The sequence below is a fragment of the Rhipicephalus microplus genome, chromosome 5, assembly GCF_043290135.1.
Source record: "Rhipicephalus microplus isolate Deutch F79 chromosome 5, USDA_Rmic, whole genome shotgun sequence".
NCBI lineage: Eukaryota > Metazoa > Arthropoda > Arachnida > Ixodida > Ixodidae > Rhipicephalus > Rhipicephalus microplus.
In genome coordinates this window covers 9,118,351-9,137,250 of record NC_134704.1, presented here as the reverse complement: position 1 = coordinate 9,137,250, position 18,900 = coordinate 9,118,351, and the positions used below count along the sequence as shown (strand labels likewise).

At 46.3% G+C, this 18,900-nt stretch overlaps 1 protein-coding gene across 1 annotated transcript; it reads left to right on the top strand.

The window, feature by feature from the left end:
* The first annotated feature begins 1,493 nt into the window (after positions 1-1,493).
* On the top strand, positions 1,494-17,761 carry LOC142817203 (membrane metallo-endopeptidase-like 1). The gene is made up of 7 exons (XM_075894256.1): positions 1,494-1,726; positions 3,161-3,401; positions 5,272-6,263; positions 6,567-6,876; positions 8,231-8,509; positions 15,467-15,561; positions 17,322-17,761. Exons 1-7 carry the CDS (start codon positions 1,494-1,496, stop codon positions 17,689-17,691), a joined length of 2,520 nt encoding a protein of 839 aa, XP_075750371.1. The 3' UTR covers positions 17,692-17,761.
* Positions 17,762-18,900: the final 1,139 nt, after the last annotated feature.

The following is an 18,900-nucleotide window of genomic DNA, read 5'->3' as shown; positions in this document are numbered from 1 at the left end:
AAGAAACCCAGGTGGTACAAATCTCCGGAGCCCTCCACTACGGCGTCTCTCATGATCATATGGTGGTTTTGGGACGATAAACCCCACAAATCAATCAATCAATCATATATATATATACAAATCACACATTAGTTGAACCCCCCCCCCCCACAAAAAAAAAATTTTGCTACGCCCTGGATGTGAGGCCACGTAGTCATCTTTCAGTAGTATCCTCACATCGTATGCATTCGGAGTCTTTGGCTCGCCGCCATAGCTTTGCAGTCGTGCCAACTTATTATTATTATTATTATTATTATTATTAGTAGTAGTAGTAGTAGTAGTAGTAGTAGTAGTAGTAGTAGTAATAGCAGTAGTAGTAGTATCTAGTGTGCCATATTTAACATGTATGTTTGCCTTTGTTTTTGTTGGTTTTTTGCGTGAGCCAGTACGAAGACCTCACGCTTGTTCCTGAGCGCAATAAATAAACGTTTGGTTGATTATTATTATTATTATTATTATTATTATTATTATTATTATTATTATTATTATTATTATTATTATTATTATTATTATTATTATTATTATTATTATTATTATTATTATTATTATTATTATTATTATTATTATTATTATTATTATTATTATTATTATTAGGGATTTTACGTCCCGAAGTTTCAATGGAATTTCGAGAGATGCTGTGGTGCAAGTATTGGATTTCAATACTTCGAGGTATTATGTCTCTGCAGAAGTCCCCCATTCGGCCAGTTCACAATTCACGGGGATGTCTGCTCCTCTGTTGAAAAATGACTAAAAGAATCAGGATGATTCTGACTCGAAATTCATAAGTTACTAGTAGTATTTCATTCGTTATTCTAACTTTTTCCAGTGGCCATACAGTTTGTACGCATCATTCATTTAGCAATTTGTTTTCTTCACCAAATTCCCTTCAGTGGTTGTCAATGTTTGTGAAATCATGATGATTATGATGGTCATCATCATCATGATTTATATCTCACACTATTACTATCTGCCGGCCAGCAGTGACAAACAAACAATGATTTGTTTATTTATTATTTCTTCCAACATTTTCAACGTGTTTTTTTTTTTCAACAAGTTGGGTTCAACAAACAATCAAATTGCTTCCCTTCAATACCTCCTCAATTTTATTATATTCCGGGCAGTATGTGTACGCGCCTCTACTAAAGGAAAACGATATTTAACTGAGCGGCATTCCCTTTTTATTTTCCATGTATGCTATTACGCAACATATTCCAGGGCATTGGCCTAAAGGAAAGCTGCCAGAGCTGTTCCTGTTCCTGTTGTGGTTACGTGCCACTTTTTCAGGGACCTGCCGCCACTAGCTCGCGAGCCAGTCTCGTTCGCGTGCTCGCGTGCAATGTCAGCAGTTGTGGCCACTGTAGCAGTGTATCACTACGCTCGCAAGCTCCATCGTCACATCCGCGTTGGCACAGTGCCTGCTTGCCATTTCATGTCGAGCTATGTGGACGGACGACATGGCTGACGAGATCGTCTCTACCGATAACCTGCATCAGCGGCAGAGCGTTCACGTCGCTGGTGCGCCGTCCCTTACCCAGAGGTTTCTCAGCAGCAAGTTATCCATCCTGCTGCTGGCGGCCATCGCGGTGCTGTTTTCAGGCGTCCTGCCTTTCGTGGCGTTTCGGGCCGCCATACTGAGTAGCTCGCGCGCCCTTTACGCTGCCAGCGCCATGACGAGCCGGCTTGCCAGGTATACGATCGTAGAAATCAACAGGACTTCGCGGTACAAGCAGCACAGTCATGCGTGCGCGCGGAAAGGGGTGGGGGGAGGCCAGTCCCCCTAGTCACCTAAAGGATGGGGCCCCCTTTGTCTTTACTTAATAGGGAGGAGACGGTACGACAAACCTTCGCCCCCCTTGATGGGAACGCTGTGGGCGCTTATGAGTCATAGTGTAACGGCCTTTCTAGAACTTGTTGCGTTCTCTTGGGGCGTGTACTGCAAGTTCAGTTGCGAGGTGGCCACTGCGTAATTAATAATTTCATTTACTGAAGAATCCACTGCGCAAATATGAGAATAATGCGCACTTAGATAGCAGCACAGTTTATTCATGCAGTGGCTGCTGAACCATTCGGGCTGAGCCTTTGTCATAGGTGGGAAGTTTTGAACCAACCACTCTTTGCGCGATTCACAACGTCTAATGCCTGGTCTTAGAAGAGTTGCCAGGCGAGTGAAACTTGTCCTTCAGTCGGCCTGGTTTCGGTAGGCTGATGTATTGATGCGTTGGTAGAAATGACATGCCCAAGTGTAAATATGCGAAAACGTACATATTCATGTTTTATTTGTGTCTCTTGTTTACCTTGCCATATACATACGTGTATGTATTTTTTGTGACATATTTTTGTGTGGCTGTGTTTATGTGAAACATGGAGTGTGTATGTTCTTCCCACGTCATCTCATATCCATGTTCATGAAAAGGAAGTTTGTTTTGTCATCATCGTTAATGTACGTCTAACAAGAAAATGTTCTGTTGAAATGTTATTGACATCTGTGACAATAATTTTTTCTAAACACAGTAAGGGCTGCTCCGTCGCTCTTTGAAGGTTGGTATCCCTCGGGCCTCAGCATAGCCGCCGACAGTGGTTGCTTGTGACCACCAGCCTGGGCCCGACCCGAGCGTAATTTTGTTGATGCGGTCTCATCAATTTTAAGGCTCAAGGAACGGTTTTCAGCTCTCCCACAGCATAGTACCGAGTTAACCAGTTTTTATAAACACAGCTGTTAACGTCAGTCCTCGCCTAATTTGATACGCTCTTTTTTTTGCAAAGAGGTGTTATGCGCCGACTTGACTCTATGCTAGATACTCCGCTGCCATTCAGGAATCCCACTCGAACCCCTACTTTTATTCCTCTCTCCATCATTGTGTGCGCGATAACGATGATGTACGCCCACCGTGAAAACGTCGACTCGCGCGCCGCGTGTGAATACCGGCTGCTTTCGCGCGCTTTCACTCACGCACATAGAATACACGACGCGCAGGTGGACATAATCGCACTTGAACTTTGCAAGGGACTTCACGACGACGGCACAGAAGCACCTGGAGTGTTCATATGATTGCTGTCACAGTAAAAACTATAGAACACAAGAATACTACATGCACCCTCCACAAAATGTATTGTAACGGAGCTATGGCGCGTTTCTCTCTCGCAGGAACACTACGTCCAGCGCTAACAAGCAGGCAGAAGATGCGGTGACGGCATTCGACGTCCTCATGGCACAGAGCCACGACCACGCCCATGCACGGCCTCACCACCGTACCATCAAGCGAGTCACCGTCAGTGAGAAGGCACACATTGACCGCGCACACCAACAACCGCACACTCAACGTCATCGCGCTGCTGTCGTTCATGACAAGCTGCTGCCGCAGGTGGGTTCTTTGTTCTTGTTTTGTCCCTGTTGTTTTCCTTTATTATTGCTCTTTGTATGTTTGTTTGTTTGTTTGTTTGTTCATTTGTTTGTTTGTAATTATAAAAGGCTGCTGATGCGTGTCTTGTGTCTGGCATAAGCTGGCGTTTAGTGTAGACAAATGTCAATCCGAACATATATTAATTGCGTCGGTGTAACTGTTGCACTTCTATCAACTGCATGCTTGTAGCTCTCCTGAAATGCACAGCCTTCGAAGAGTGGAGCGCATATACACTCGGTTCTTTGCGACAGTAAAATGAGTCCGTGCCAATGGAGATTACAGGTATGGCTGGTGCCACGAAAAGTTAGCTTTGCTTATGATGCATGTATGCACTCATGTTACTGAATGTTACTTTTGCTATGAAGGCGCACTTCGTACGGCCGCTTGCAATGTTCAAGAAACAAGTTTATATCAGGCTTATATACCTTAAATGCATGCCCAACTTAATTTTTACTATAGTGTTGCTTGTACACACTACGCGTCCACAGACTTCAACTTCTCGTCAATGGCACTTCCCTCAGCAAATTAGCTGAAAGTTTTACGCGTGTATCAGTCGCAGTACTTGCAGCAACCGAAACGCTGTGCATTATTAGGCTTACCGCCGTATTGAGAAGCGCTCCTCGACTCGAATTCCATTCTTCACTTGACTGAGTTGAGCACTGCACCGCTGCTCGACAGAAATTGACGCTGCGCTTCTCAAGAATCGCTGCAGAATATTGTCGATATGCAGTGACTTGTTCCGCCAAGAGATGGCGCTCCCATCGGCTTTTTCGAGTCGAGGAGAGCCCTTGAGTGAAGGAGCGTTTGTGAATACGGGGTTTAGTATCTCCGAACATACTTTCAGGCGTTGCAATGTCAGAACAAAGAATGAACGCTGTCATCAAGAACACGCTGCAGGAACTGTACGCACAGCACTGTTTTAATCGATTCACAGACATATCTTTCTTTTTGTCTGCCGCATATATGGCACAGTGACAAAAAGTATTCTTGAAAAGTGTAATTTCTGTCCTTTACAAAGCATTTCAATAGTCGGCAAGGTGAAGCTAACAAATGAAGATGCGCACACAAGTGAAAAAAAAAGAAGGCCTTCAAACTTCTCTGCGAATGCCCACGCAGTATGAAAACCTATCGATCCGGCACGCATGGCATTCTACGTGAACTATAACTGTTAAGGCATTGCGTTTCATCTTCATGCAAGTTTATCGACGGTTGGCTTACGCATGCACTTTTGCCACAAGCACCCCTTTCTTTCTTTGCTTTTATTGCCCGTGTATATAATGCCTTGCGCAAAGCATGCCAGAATGTCCGAGATCATTCCAGATCATTTTACGATCAGCTGTTGGCTTGAGCACACAAACGCGAACAGCGGAGTTCATCCTGAACGAACGCGTTCACCAACGATAATGCTAGAATGTTCGTTGCCGCACGTATAATTTATCAGTTTATCGACCACCAACGCTGTGTGCGCCGACATCAGTATATACAGCGCACCTCGCTTGTTTAAATTTACGTTTCAAGGGCACAATTTCGGCCAAATAAATAGTTTCATCCTGGACTAGCCGACTGATGTCTTCACCACGTCACGACTACGTGACAGTATAATCGACATGTCATGCTTCAATCAGATGAGTTGCGTCATTCCTGTGTCAATAAAAAATTGCGCATTCATCAAATTTTCGACTGCACGTACAGGTATACGTTTGTGGTGTTTTGATTTAATTTTGTGCCAGTGTTTGCATGTCCTGTCCTTTAGAGCGAACCTTTACCAGCCATGCTGGGCTCCCTGCCATTGTTTTTCATTAGCAGTGTCTCGCTCTGTTCTCATCACCAGGTTATGGAACACCCTCACCCTTGTGACTCTGCGGCTTGTCAACGTGAGGCGCTGAACATATCGGAGCAGCTGGACGAGTCCGTGTCCCCATGCGACGACTTCTACGCGCACGTCTGCGGGCGTTGGATGCAGCAAGTGGCTGTGCCCAACGGCTCTGCCAGGGTCTCGGTGGACACCTTGACCCAGGACTACCTGACCGACCTCGTGGATGGAGCCTTCCGGCGCTACTCTGAAGAGCTGGAGCGCGTGGCAGACCTCTACAACGAGTGCCGAAGCCACAAGTCAGGAGACTTCGAGCGACCGCTCTTCGACGAGCTGGTGCGCGGCTTCGGAAACGTGAGCTGGTACCTCAGCATCCGCACCATGGCCAGCCGGCTTCACAATTCGGTGTGGCCCTTGTTCAGAGACGTGGGGGACACGAAAATATCCGCGAGCATCGGTGCTTTCTACCGTACCGTCAACGAGCCGGCGCTGTTCTCTATCAAGCCAACTACCGATAGCGACTTCCCTAATGAGACGCTAGTTTCCATCGGCCTACCCACTCTAGTCATGGGATCGTTCACTCGGCACTTCTCACCCGGTGACGACTACAGCTACGTGTCTGACGCTATGGACATGATACTCGGCCAAAGCAACCTGACCAACGGCATCAAGGTGAACGTGCTGAACGTCGAGCTCACGTTGGCCCGTGCCATTGGCACCACGGTGCCCGAGGCTCCGCGGTTGGTGCAGGTACAGGAGCTGCCGAGCGCGGGAAAACTCAAGTGGGACGCCCTGTTTCGCGCAATGATGGGGGAGAATGACATGAACTTCTCGTCGGTCTACGTGTCGGTGGATTCGATGCGCTACCTGTACGCCTTGCAAGAAGCGCTGCAAGAGCTGCACGATGTGGAGATCATGGCCTACCTGGGATTCCGCACCAAGCTTGTTCTAGCGCCGCTCCTTAGGGACAATGAGTCGCTGTCCCTGCTAGGAGCACTTTCGGTGTCTCCGTGAGTGCATGTGCTTTCCTTTTTTTACGTTTGACATTGAGGTTCCAGTCATGTCTATTTCTCATTTTTCTTCACTCTAAGGTGGCCTGCGCACGAAAAAAAGTAATTTTTGCCGATTTTAGATTAAGGGGCTCATTTTACGAAGTTCATATTTATGTATTTATTTACATTTATCGCTCTTGGCTTTTACGCAGGCGGATATCATTTTTTAAGGAATCGCATGATTCGACAAAATGAATCGTGTAACGTAGATTTTGTTGTAGTTGCGCTTCACTGACTGAACCAAGTACTCTTTATTCCTAGTTTCCCAGAATGGCATCCACCGTTGAGCCGACCACACTACTGCGTACGTTTCTTCGAAAAGTTCGAGCCAGCCTTATCCCTGTACGCGGCGCGCGATGATATCGGTCGGAGCCTGAGGCAACTGCGGGCCGTCTCGCTCGTGGATGCGCTCAAGAAGGCTCTCTTCGAGGAGATGGCCACACTGTTCCCGAAGCCCTTCCTTAACCACGTGACCCGCATCCTACGCTCGGCCAAGTGGACCACCCTCATGCCAGACTGGACCCACACCGCGCAGTTGCGAGCCAAATACGTCGACTACTTCTACGAGAAGGTATATACGCCAACATTTACTCGACATTTCCATAGAGTGTCGCAGACGCTGTTCTATATGTCATGCACCATTTTTCACACAAGCGTACGTTTCATTTAGCTTAAGGCTATCCATAACTACTCCTTTGACCAGGCGAAATGAGTTCTTCTACTGACGCGTTATCGCAAGTTTCGGCCACATGTAAAACATCTTAGCGGTGCTGAGCGCTGCCATTACAAGTAGTCACGAACATGTCTCAGCGCTGAGCAAAAAAAAAATTATCAAGGGCTGTTTTTACATTGCATTATGCTGCTAAAAGTAAATTGTTGATATTCGTAGGCTAGAACTATGATATGGCTATGAGGTACGCCGTTGGGGAGGATATTAACTATCTGGAGCTAATCGGGCCGGCGTTTCTGCCTTCGCACTCATTGATGTGCTGTTCCCATGATCGGGAATCAAACTCGCGTGCTTGAAGGCTGCATCACAGCGTCGCTAAGCTAACATGGTGTCACGCACATGCACACAAGAGACTACACTCCAAAAAAAAAGAGCGAGTATAAAGGGTGTCTTTTTGTCCCACCACAATAATCGTCATCTATATTGCGTTCCATCCTTGCGCTATCGCCCCGTGCCCGGTACATTCCGGTCACAATCGACATGCCCATTATCAGGGTTACATTGCATTCTCGGTAGGAAAGTGGCCAGTGCCGAGTTTTCAAGAAAGGAAGTGCACGCAAGCCTGATGATGATTATTGTTGTGGGACAAAAAAAACACCCTTTTTACTCGATATTTTTTTTAGAGTGTACTTGAATCTGGTGTGAAAGTAAGAGCTATAGCATGCACACGTTCAGCCGCCTTTTTTTATGGGAACTTGCGATCACGTGGCAAATAGCTTTGTGTCACACATATGGCAATAAGAAAGGGCGAAATCTGAAAGTAAAATAAGATTGTTACACACTAATCAGGAATGTGATGATCTTTATCGTACGCTTTCTTTCTTTAATAAATACTTTGTTTGGACGTTTCGGCGAGTAAATATCTCTTTCGGTAAGGACTGTCGCTATCGCACCTTCGTACTGCTGCTCCCACAATACCAAGTGCTAAAAAAAAAGAAAAGCTGGAAGAAAGGCTTCAAGCAATAGAAGGAATGACACCGTTCTCTCCCTTTAGTTTCACATTTCATCTCAGCGTTGCACGACATTCGCGGTTCGAGGCGTTTTGCAATGTGCTCGCTTGTTCTTTTTCATTTCTTGCCTTATGAAAGCGAGAGTGATTTTTCCATAAAAAAAGTTCATGGGCAGCTGTTTGTAGCGCCAATAATAAGAAATGCGTCCATACACTTCGTGCCGCTTCTGTCGCCACTCCCTGCAGGCGGGGCGAGTGCCTGTCCACAAGCAGTTCGCACTGCTCATCAAGCGCAAGAACGCCAATCAGTACCAGCGCTACCTGACGGGCATCTTCTTCGACGCGACTTGGACAGGAGGCCTGCTCAGGACTTCGGCCACGGTCGGTGAGGACCGAGTGGACGTGCCTCCGGGGGCCTTCGACTTTTTCCGAGCCGACGCCGACGAGCCATCGCTGGTTCCGCTCCAGATGGCTCGACTGGGACCCCGTGTCGCGCCCAACGTCTACCGGTTTGTGTTCAACAAGGTTGGTAAAGTGAAATCGCCTTGATTTTTTCTGTGCAACAAATTTTTATGTGAGAGGCCCATAACGGCGTTCATAGAAATTCGAACCTTCAGTGACGAAAAAGGTTCCACTAACAGTAATAAACGCGGTGCTGACGCGTCTCTGTCGACAGGATATCAGCATTTTATTTTTGTGGTCAAGAGAGAACGCAGCGTAGCATGTGGTCCACTTCCTACATCTCCAACGCTGAAGACCTTTGCAGGATTTTGGTGTTCTTAACGGAGCAAAGCTGCATTGTTTACACCTTTTTCACAGGAGGGCGAAAAACACCGCCATGATGGGCTGCGCACGGGAGTACAAAGGCTAAGGGCGCAGCCTTGTCAGTGCATTTTTGAAAGGTCACGTGCCAATTTGCGCAGCCCAAAGAGGACTATGGCGGCGCCCAGGGAGGCGTTTCGGAAAAGGTCTAAGCGCAGTCAGACGCCGGTGGCGTGTCAAACAGTAGGTTTGTGGTTGCAGGTAAAGCACGCTTTGAAACTATGTTACTGTTACGCGAGTTTATTTTCCTTTTTGTTTCATTCGGTTTTCAACCTCAAAGCCTGCCAGGAATGCACAGCGTGAACTGCGCCTCATTGTTCGAGAATGTTCGCGATTGTTGTAGATCGTTCTTTTAAAGGGCCACTCACCAGGTTTGACGATTTTGAGCTGACAAGCGCAATGCGGAGACGAGGCGTTCATGATCACGTCTGCCAAAATTAGCAAAGCTACGCGCCACGGAAATGGGTCGAATTTCAAGATGAACGCTGCTCCTCTTCTCCTCTGCCGATTCAAAACTTGCTGACATCGACATTGAGCATGAATTTCTCTAAATACTACCTGATAAACTTGATAAACTCAACTCACCATTCTTATACATTCTCAACGTATATAGTAGACTGCAAGAGCAAAGGCACCGCTTCAATTCTTTATTTGCCCGAGCTACATCCTCGGCAGGCAAACACACCCTCCTCATAATGGGGGATTTCAACGCCTCCCACCAAGCGGGGGGTTACACCGCATCTACACCGAAAGGTAGAGCCCTCTGGTCCCATATTCAGGCACATCGTTTTACACTACACAACGACCCGGCCGAGCCTACTCGTTTGGAGAACAGTGTGAACAAAGATACATCGCCCGATCTTACCCTCACTTACAATGCCCCCACAATGGTTTGGACTAACACCCAAATTAATCCTGGCAGTGATCATTACATTACTAGCATTACTTTACAACTAAAACACAGACCCATTGCACCTAAACGACTGATGCTCACAGAACGGGACAAATTTAGAAATACCCGCAACAGCACCGCTCCCTCACGCATTGCATTTTTACCGAGTGGACTCAACAGCTTCAAAAATATGTTGAAATTCACACGAAAACTCTACCCCTCGACACCCCGATAACTACTCTCGACTCCAAGCTTCTCCATATGTGGGAAGCAAAACAGTCACTTCTGCGACGGTGGAAACACCAGCGTCACAACAGGAAACTCCGCATTAGGATAGCGAAGCTAGACCAACAAATCGAGCGATACACGACTCAATCGGTGGCACAACAATGGCGTTAGCTTTGTGAAGGAATTCATGACCACCTCAGTAATAAACGAACGTGGCAACTTCTTAGACATCTGCTAGACACCAGCACTTCTCGCGCACGACACTCTCACACTATCACTGAACTGTTACACAAGCTCAGCGACCATTTAGGACAGCTCTTCGATAACCTTCGCACGTTGCATTTACCTCAATTACGTAAGCATTCTATACCATCTTACACAGGGAAACCTAATGAGTCATTAGATGCGCCGATAACGGAACGACTGTTTTGACACGGGCACCATTCCACCTTGGTGGAAAGATGCCAGAGTCATATTGATACCTAAACCGAACAAAGCTCCCTTAGTAGAAAATATGAGGCCCATTTCCTTAACATCGTGTCTCAGAAAGACTATTGAGCATGTTGTGCTTGCACGCCTCCAGAGACACGTGGAGGATAAAGGACTACTGCCTCCAGAAATGATTAGTTTTAGGCCCTCACTTTCCGGGCAAGATGCGATGCTTCGCCTTCAACACGACATCATAACTCCTAACCAGAGCGAGCATACTCAGGCAATCTTTGGTCTGGACATACATGGAGCATTCAATAACGTAGCCCACTCAGCTATATATGCTGGCCTCAACTGCATTTCTTGTGGCACTAAAATCTACTCTTACATCAAAAGCTTCCTCACAGACCGCACAGTTACATTAACATTAGGACCAGAACATTCCTCACCCTATACACTAGGCAGCTTTGGAACACCTCAAGAATCAGTGCTCTCTCCAATTCTTTTTAACCTGGCCATGCTACCGATACCCAACGCTCTTCAACGTATCCCTGACTTGAACTTCTCTATCTATGCCAATGATATCACCTTATGGGTGAAAGGAGGCTCAGATGGACATATTCAAGACACCCTACAAACAGCTGTAGATACAATAGCAGCACTAACATCTCAGATGAATCTCTATTGTACCCCGAGTAAATCAGAGTTACTCCTTCTACCAACTCATCGTCAGAACAAACACGTTCCAATGATCGAAGTTCACATAAATGGGTGCCTCATTCCTAGTGTATCATGCATTCGTGTGCTAGGTTTATTTATCCAAAACAACCGACTTAATACGTACAAACTCGAAGCTTTGCGCAATACCATTGAAAATACCCTAAGAATGATAGGAAGAATCTCAGGGAAAAATGGAGGGCTCCGAGAGTCAGAGTTACTTCGTGTAATACAAGCTTTTGTGATTAGTAAAATCACATATACCCTTCCTTACCTTCACCTTAAGTTAGCAAAGGAGGAATCGGTCAACACCCTCCTCCGCAGAGTTTACACATACGCGCTAAGCATTGCAATCAATACCTTTAATGCACTACTCCACCAGACAGGAGTCATAAATACCCTATGTGAAATCCATGAAGCCCATTTAACAGCTCAATACGCAAGGCTCGCGACCACTAGCGCAGGTCGCACATTTTATCGTCTACCCTAATTGACTTCACCTCACTCACCAATGCTAAATACAACATTCCCCAAAACATACACAAACAATTACTCATACCGCTCCTTCCTAAAAACATGCATCCAACATATCATACTAAGCGCCGAATCCAAAGAGCAAAAGCTCTTCAGAAAAAATTGCATGGAGCCAATGACGTGCTCTATGTCGATGCGGCAGAATACCCATCCTCCTCATCCTATGCCCTCTCTGCTGTCGACTATAACGGCAAGGCGCTCACAACGGCATCCGTCACTCTCAACTCTTCGGAGGAGGCAGAGGAGGCTGCCATCGCTTTAGGTCTATCCATCCCCAATATTACTATGATTGTAAGTGATTCCAAAACTGCCATACGCAAGTTCAGCGCAGGTTGCATCTCATCAATTGCCCTTTCAATTCTTAAGAAACATCCTCCCACGCAAGACGTTGCTCTCATATGGACGCCCGCGCATGCGGGGTTGAGTGGCAATGAGGCGGCTCATACCTGTGCTCGAGGAATGACCGGCCGAGCGCAGGCCTCTGATGGCGCCTTAGACCACGCGGCCTTTTTCAACGCGAGAGATCGTCTTTTGACCTTCCACGATATAACAAATCACTACCGCCTACAGCGCACTATATACCCCCCCCCCCCCTTACATCATGGAGCTTCGCGCTACCATGAAATACTATGGCGCCAGTTACAGACCCGTACGTTTCCTACCCCATCTTTTCGCCATCTTATACACCCTGCGATATACCCCTCCCCTTTGTGCATTTTCTGTCAACAAAGAGCTAACCTAGACCATATCATGTGGGGGTGTACTCGAAACCCACCACCTAATTCTCTACACATTAATAGTAAAGAGCAGTGGGAGGCTGCTATGTGCAGCTCAGCGCCCGAGGTCCAGGACCAGATCTTGGATTGGGCCAAGAGGGTAGCGGAGACCTACGCTGGGTAGGCTCCTCTGACACTCCACCACCGCACCTTTCCCTCTTGGGATGAATAAAGTTTTAGGGGTGAAGCTCCTTATGGCGTGGCTTGTGCGTCCCTCGTAGTACGTAACCACCAGTGGCACATACCCAAAATAGCAGTCCTTAAATAGTATTTTGACCTCCAAGGTGGTTCCGGTGAGAGATTTCTTCTGTGCGTTGTTGAACAATAAAAGATAGTGCTCAATGCACATGTTAATGGCTGCTAAGAGGGAATTAGAGACAGGAGCATTCGGCCTTTAGGTAACGCGCACACTGCGATCCCCATTAGCAGCTATTGGCATGTACATTGAGCACGATCTGACAAGAAAGGGTTGCTACGTTATACTCGCTGGGTGTAACCTCCTTGGTTTTAGAAAGGTTTAGCGAGCGTTGGGCCGCATAGCCATGAATACAGTGAACTAGTATATATTATGAACTCGAGGTGGTGAAAGGTGGGAAGTAAACCAGAAGCGCAAGCCGTAAGAAAGTGTGCATGTGCCACCTCCCGTTTAGTCCTTGAAATGTCCGCTGGATGGCGGTGCTTCTATATGGAGAATATATGATGAAAAGATGCGAGATGGTGGTACTTGGAGTGCTGAATAGATGGACGAACGGACACACAGACAGATGCATGGATGGACGCATGAACGGACGCAGGCGCGGATGCATGGACGAATGCAGGGACGGACGCACGAACAGACGCACGCACGGACGGGTGGATGGACGCATGGACGGTTACACAGACGTACGCAGGAACGGACGGAAGCAAGAACGAATGGACGGATGAATGCTTCGCCCCACTCCCCATCATTCACTCCGTGGATATGCTGCCATTTTTTTCTCCTCCTCCTCCCCTCTGCCGGCGCGCGCCTACAAAATGAGAGCATGACGTGCGCGTTTGAATGGCCCTACGTACACGGCAATGCAGTGACGCTGGTCTTCTACGTAGACGACTCTGCTTTGACGTTGCATACAGTGGCACGTGATATGGCGAAAATTATTTGACACGGCATGCGTAGTTTATGTAATTTGTTGCTTGAAAAGATCAGTAAAACTCTAGATAAATAATGAGACGCAATAAGGGAATGTGAGCGTCTTTTTTCCATTTTTCTCCCGCGAAATGCAATGAGATGAAGGGCTAATGTGTCGGAGGAGGAGGAGAAAAACTTTATTCATCCCAAGAGGGAAAGGTGCGGTGGTGGAGTGTCAGAGGAGCCTACCGAGCGTAGGTCTCCGCTACCCTCTTGGCCCAATCCAAGATCTGGTCCTGGACCTCGGGCGCCGAGCTGCACATAGCAGCCTCCCACTGCTCCTTATAATGTGTCGGCGTTTCGCATGCGTTCATGTCCCCGCGGTGAGCGCATGGAGCAGACAACCGCCATGGAACGCTCCTACGCGTTCGCGCACTTATTGTGCTCATCTACCACGTCTAAGCCAGCGTTTCAAAACCATCCCGCAGAAACAGGCAGAAGACCACAAAATAACGCTGGTCAACAAAGCAACGCCATTCACGTGCTCGGAAGTTGGACTTGTGCAGGCACGTCATGCGCACGTCACCTCTTGGTCGGATGCCTGAAAGTATGGGGAAGAGATTTCGCTTGCGAAGGCTACGCGGATGAGGGGCAGACGTTTCGAGCTCGCCTCCTCTCATCCTCATTCCGCGCCACTTCAAAAAACCTGTTTTCTCCGCTCGTGATGAACGTATTCAAAAAATTTTTGTGGCAAAATGTTCCTTATCGTACACCCAACAACTTCGACCGTCTAACTAAAATTTGGTATGGGGCCTGGTGAGTGGCTCTTTCAGAATGCGCCCATGACGCGAACACTCGAGATTATTCCAGAGCTTGCGCGATGACCTGTGATAAGGCTGAAATACTCGACGGCACATGTATAAATGCCGACGCGCTTCGCCGCTTGTCAGTTTATCGACGGCCCGCGCTCTGTTCGCTGCTATCAGCGCCAGTGGGTATCACTATAATCTGACCTTCAGTTTCCTGGTCAGATGATCGGCCAAATAAACAGTTTCATCTCCAACATACAGTCTGATGCCGGCACGAACGTCACGATCACGTGACATTGTTGTCTGATTTGCAATGTGCAGTCATCACCCGCCAATTGGGGTATTAGCTCACTGCCCAGTTTATCACCTATTATCGTTCCCAAACTTATTGCGCTCGCTTTCGCTCGTATCTACAGCCGCTCAAATATATATAGCTCTCGTGCGCGTGCGGCGCTTTTTCTGCTTATCTTCGCCATATGTTGAATTAAATTCCAAAAAGAGTGAGGACAAGTGAATGGCCACAATGCGTTTGCAACTCTGTTCCACCGTATGGCACTGGCAAACAAAAAATTGCCGCTGCTCACTGTAGGTTTGGGAAGGTGTGATTGATTTATTGATTGATTGATTGATTGATTGATTGATTGATTGATTGATTGATTGATTGATTGATTGATTGATTGATTGATTGATTGATTGATTGATTGATTGATTGATATGTGCGATTTAACGTCCCAAAACCACCATATGATTATGAGAGACGCCGCGGTAGAGGACTCCGGAAATTTCGACCACCTGGGGTTCTTTAACGTGCCCCCAAATCTGTTGGGCAGGTGTGCGCCCATTTCAACATAGCAAGGTATGCTATAAGAACGAACCTGTTTATATATTTTTGAACTTATAATTTTCTTTAATCCTGTAATCATTGTGGATGATTATGTACCAGTGTATTCTGTGCAACAAATGCTTGTTGGTGTATGTACGCTTTTGCGGCCAAGGTGGCACGACCTATAGTCAGGCGTTTATTTATTTAGCCTTTAGTCTTGTCCCCTAAGAGGAAGTGTAACAATTTTGCCTTGAATAAAAATGAAATGAATATGACATGAAATAGCAGTATTTCCAATAGTTTGGTTTGTATGAACACGACAAAAGATTTCATTTCTTTTGAAGGCACTGGACTTCTTTTACCACACGGGCCATCAGAAGTCTTGGGCTCTTCTCGACGACGCCCGCTCCTGTGTCTGGAACCAGTTTAGCACAAACTTGTAAGTTAAGTAGTTAGTGTTGAATTTATTCGTCGTACTTAATCAATGTGAAGCACCTCCGTGAATGACTTGATGAATAACAGGCACTCATTACTCCCCTTAGAAACGTAGATGTTATAATTTTAAAAACCACTTTGAAAATATCAGGATCGTACTCAATCGCGTTTCTTGTATTCAAAATGGCAGCACCCAGTTACACTGAAGAAACAAATTACACGGTCAATTTTCAGCTTATACGGTCAAATATTACACGGTCAATTCTTAGAAACTTCCCTGTTTTTTAACTTTGTAGATGAAGCTTGCGTAAGTAAGGTCGTTAAACTGGTATCTGTGCATGTTAAGGTTGCCAGTTGAATTCCTGCAGCCGTCCAGGTCTTACAAGACGTCACAGTTACTGTTACGATTCGACTGCCTTAAAATATTTCTGCAGGCGAAATTCGCCAAGAGCATCAGCTTAGGTGGTAATGCGAAATTCTTGATTATGGCAGAAATATTCATATTAACACAAATTTATTCGCAGTGTATTTAATGCTATGATTGAATATGAGGCATATGTCTGTTTAAAAGACTGATATATTCTAAATTGATTGTTCTTCCTTTTTTACCTCAGTGGGCAGCATGAGTATTGACGAAAACAGTGAGCGGACCGGGCCCGTAGCCAGGGGAAAGGGCGGGGAGGAGTCTAGGGGTCACCTCTTTTCCACCGCCTAAAATTTTTATGAGGGGGAGTAATAGTGACTACAAAATATGTGCTTTCCTCAAACAGCCAAGGCCTACAGCAAGTGTCCTCCACATTCGCAGCACAGCATCCGCTCACCCTCACCCCCCCCCCTCTTCGTCCTCTTACCTTCATTTTTGAGACAGAAATCTGGCAACGTGCCCGATGCGGACTATATGGCATATGAAGAGATGAAGGAACATTTTAAAGCTTACGTATTCTTCTTTATTCGTAATTCATTTGTACTTTATTTAAAAGTGGTTATGAGACACGTAGTAGTCGGATGCTGTGAAAATTTCGACCAACCATCATGGATTCCTTCAATGTGTACCTATATCTGAAGAGACTGCCCTCTTGAATGTAGCCTTCAAGATGCGACGCCCACGGCCGGTATCCAACCCTCACCTTCGGGGTCAGCAGCCGATCACTGTAGCCACTCGCCAATGGGGTGCATGCCAACGCTAATCTCTCGCTTCCCATGAGTAGTAGGCTCTTGTGGCACTTTGTTGCGCCACGCCATTATCCTCGTTCTATCTTTGTACTTCAACCGACCAGCAAAGGCATCAAGTAAAGCGTGCGAGTGCTTGCTGAGCACTGCGGGGGCAATGAGTAGCTCTGTGCGTTTGAAAATGCGCTGAAAGAGTTCTAAAGAATAATTTTATGTAGTAGCAATAAATAGAGGGATAACTTGGCTGACGTACGCTATAAGGATGTTAAATGTAAGGTTATAAATTATTTCATCATATACATTTACACTTTATACACTTATATGAATAAATGTTCACCCTATTTGCTTTTTCAACATATCTATGCATAATCATGTTTTTATTCAATCGCGTTTGTGTCCCTTTTCCTCCGTTAGATATCACGTGACATTTTCGGTTCACTTCTCTTGCGTCATTTTTTTTTCTTCAAGGCTAGGTTCGTGTGAGACATACAAGGCTGTCGCCTCAGTAAGAGAGTACATATGCAATAACTGTATAGCACAGTCAGGTAGCGCCCTCTGGCTGGTTCACGGTGCTAAAACGCACTTCTCGTTCAGCGCGCCGCAGGAGGACAGCGCTTCGAACATGTCGTTGCGTTCGGAGCCTGCGGGCTGGTCCTTGCTGGCGCACGTTCTGGCTGCCGCGCCGTCGTACAGGGCCTTCTTGGCCGCCTTGGATGGGGACTTGTACCTGCGCGGCCTAGAGCGCTACTCTTCCGAGAAGCTCTACTTCGTGTACTACGCGCTGAGCTCCTGCGAGAACAACGATCCGCGCTTTCTCGACCGCCTGCTCGAAGACGGCGACGAGACGCCGGCGTGGCACGCCGTCAATGGCGCGCTGCGAAATTTTCGCGCCTTTGCGGACGCCTTTAACTGCTCCGTCGGATCTTTCATGAATCCAGAGGAGAAATGCACGTGGTCTTTCTAAGGCCTGCGCGAGTTTTAATTCGAGAGCGATGATAAACGATACGAATCGTGTGGCGTTTAGGTAAATTAAGTTCAGCGTCAGAAATAAGACGCTTATTTTAATGCCAAATATACGTTTGATGAGCCGTTGTTTTATTGAACCAACTTAATCTAGCTCACTGGTGAATTTAGCGATTCTCGAGGTGACTCTAGAACCCGGCAATCAACCGGTGGTTTATCGGTGTATCATTGTGTGGGTGGTAAGCATGCGATTTCTGTGGATAAAATGAGAACACAAGAATCTTGGTTAAAATTCCTACTTCTCGCTTACTATCTCTTGGTTTGATATTGGGTCATCACCAAGACCTGAACACAAAGTAGTGGCTAAAAATTCTTGTAATTCATTTTCTTGTTTTCATTGGACTTGTCAAATTGCATAGAGGGTGCATTACTATGAGGAAAATGTGTATCCTGGACAGTTTCTTTTTTCTACTCATACTGCTGATATGCTGATTGATATTGAATAAGCACTCATTAAACTCCTAAGTATCATTCCCTTTGGTGCTCTTTCCTGTGAAAAAAAGATTTGATCATTTCGAAGTACATGCGACGATTTCTATTTGAATACCAGATGCGCACCATCCTGACTGCGCATTTGAAGATTGACGTGGAAAGTGGCACATAGGTAGAAATTATAACTTAGGCAGACCTGCAATATTACCGGCCGTCTTTAAAGATATCATCTAGGAGAATTTTTATGTTACGTTTTTCTATGTATAGCCTGCTGCAGGCAATGTCAACATCGTATAATACATGACTCTAAATGTGAGCTTTAACGAACCAACCCTTATTTCACCCCATGATTATTCGTCACTATGTTGATTTTAAAAAGTCAGATGTAACGTTAATGTAAGACATGTTCCAATTTTCGAAATGTAGTTGTAACTACATGCATTCGCATTAAAGTTCTAAGATTGGGAGGGAACGAGCTTTAGGTACTGTTTGAGAGGAACGTCTACGACACTGCTTGCCGCTGGCTGAGACCGAACGTTCGGGCTTCAAATTCCTTGCGTGCTATGCTCTAACGCCCAGTTAGGATGGCGGTCATTTCACCGTCCACTTTTAGGGTATATATATGCACTGGCAGTGTCGGTCAGCACTGGTTTAAATGCACATGAAGTGGACGGGGATGGCTGCCGCTGTGGCGCAGTAATACTACAGCAGCAATCAC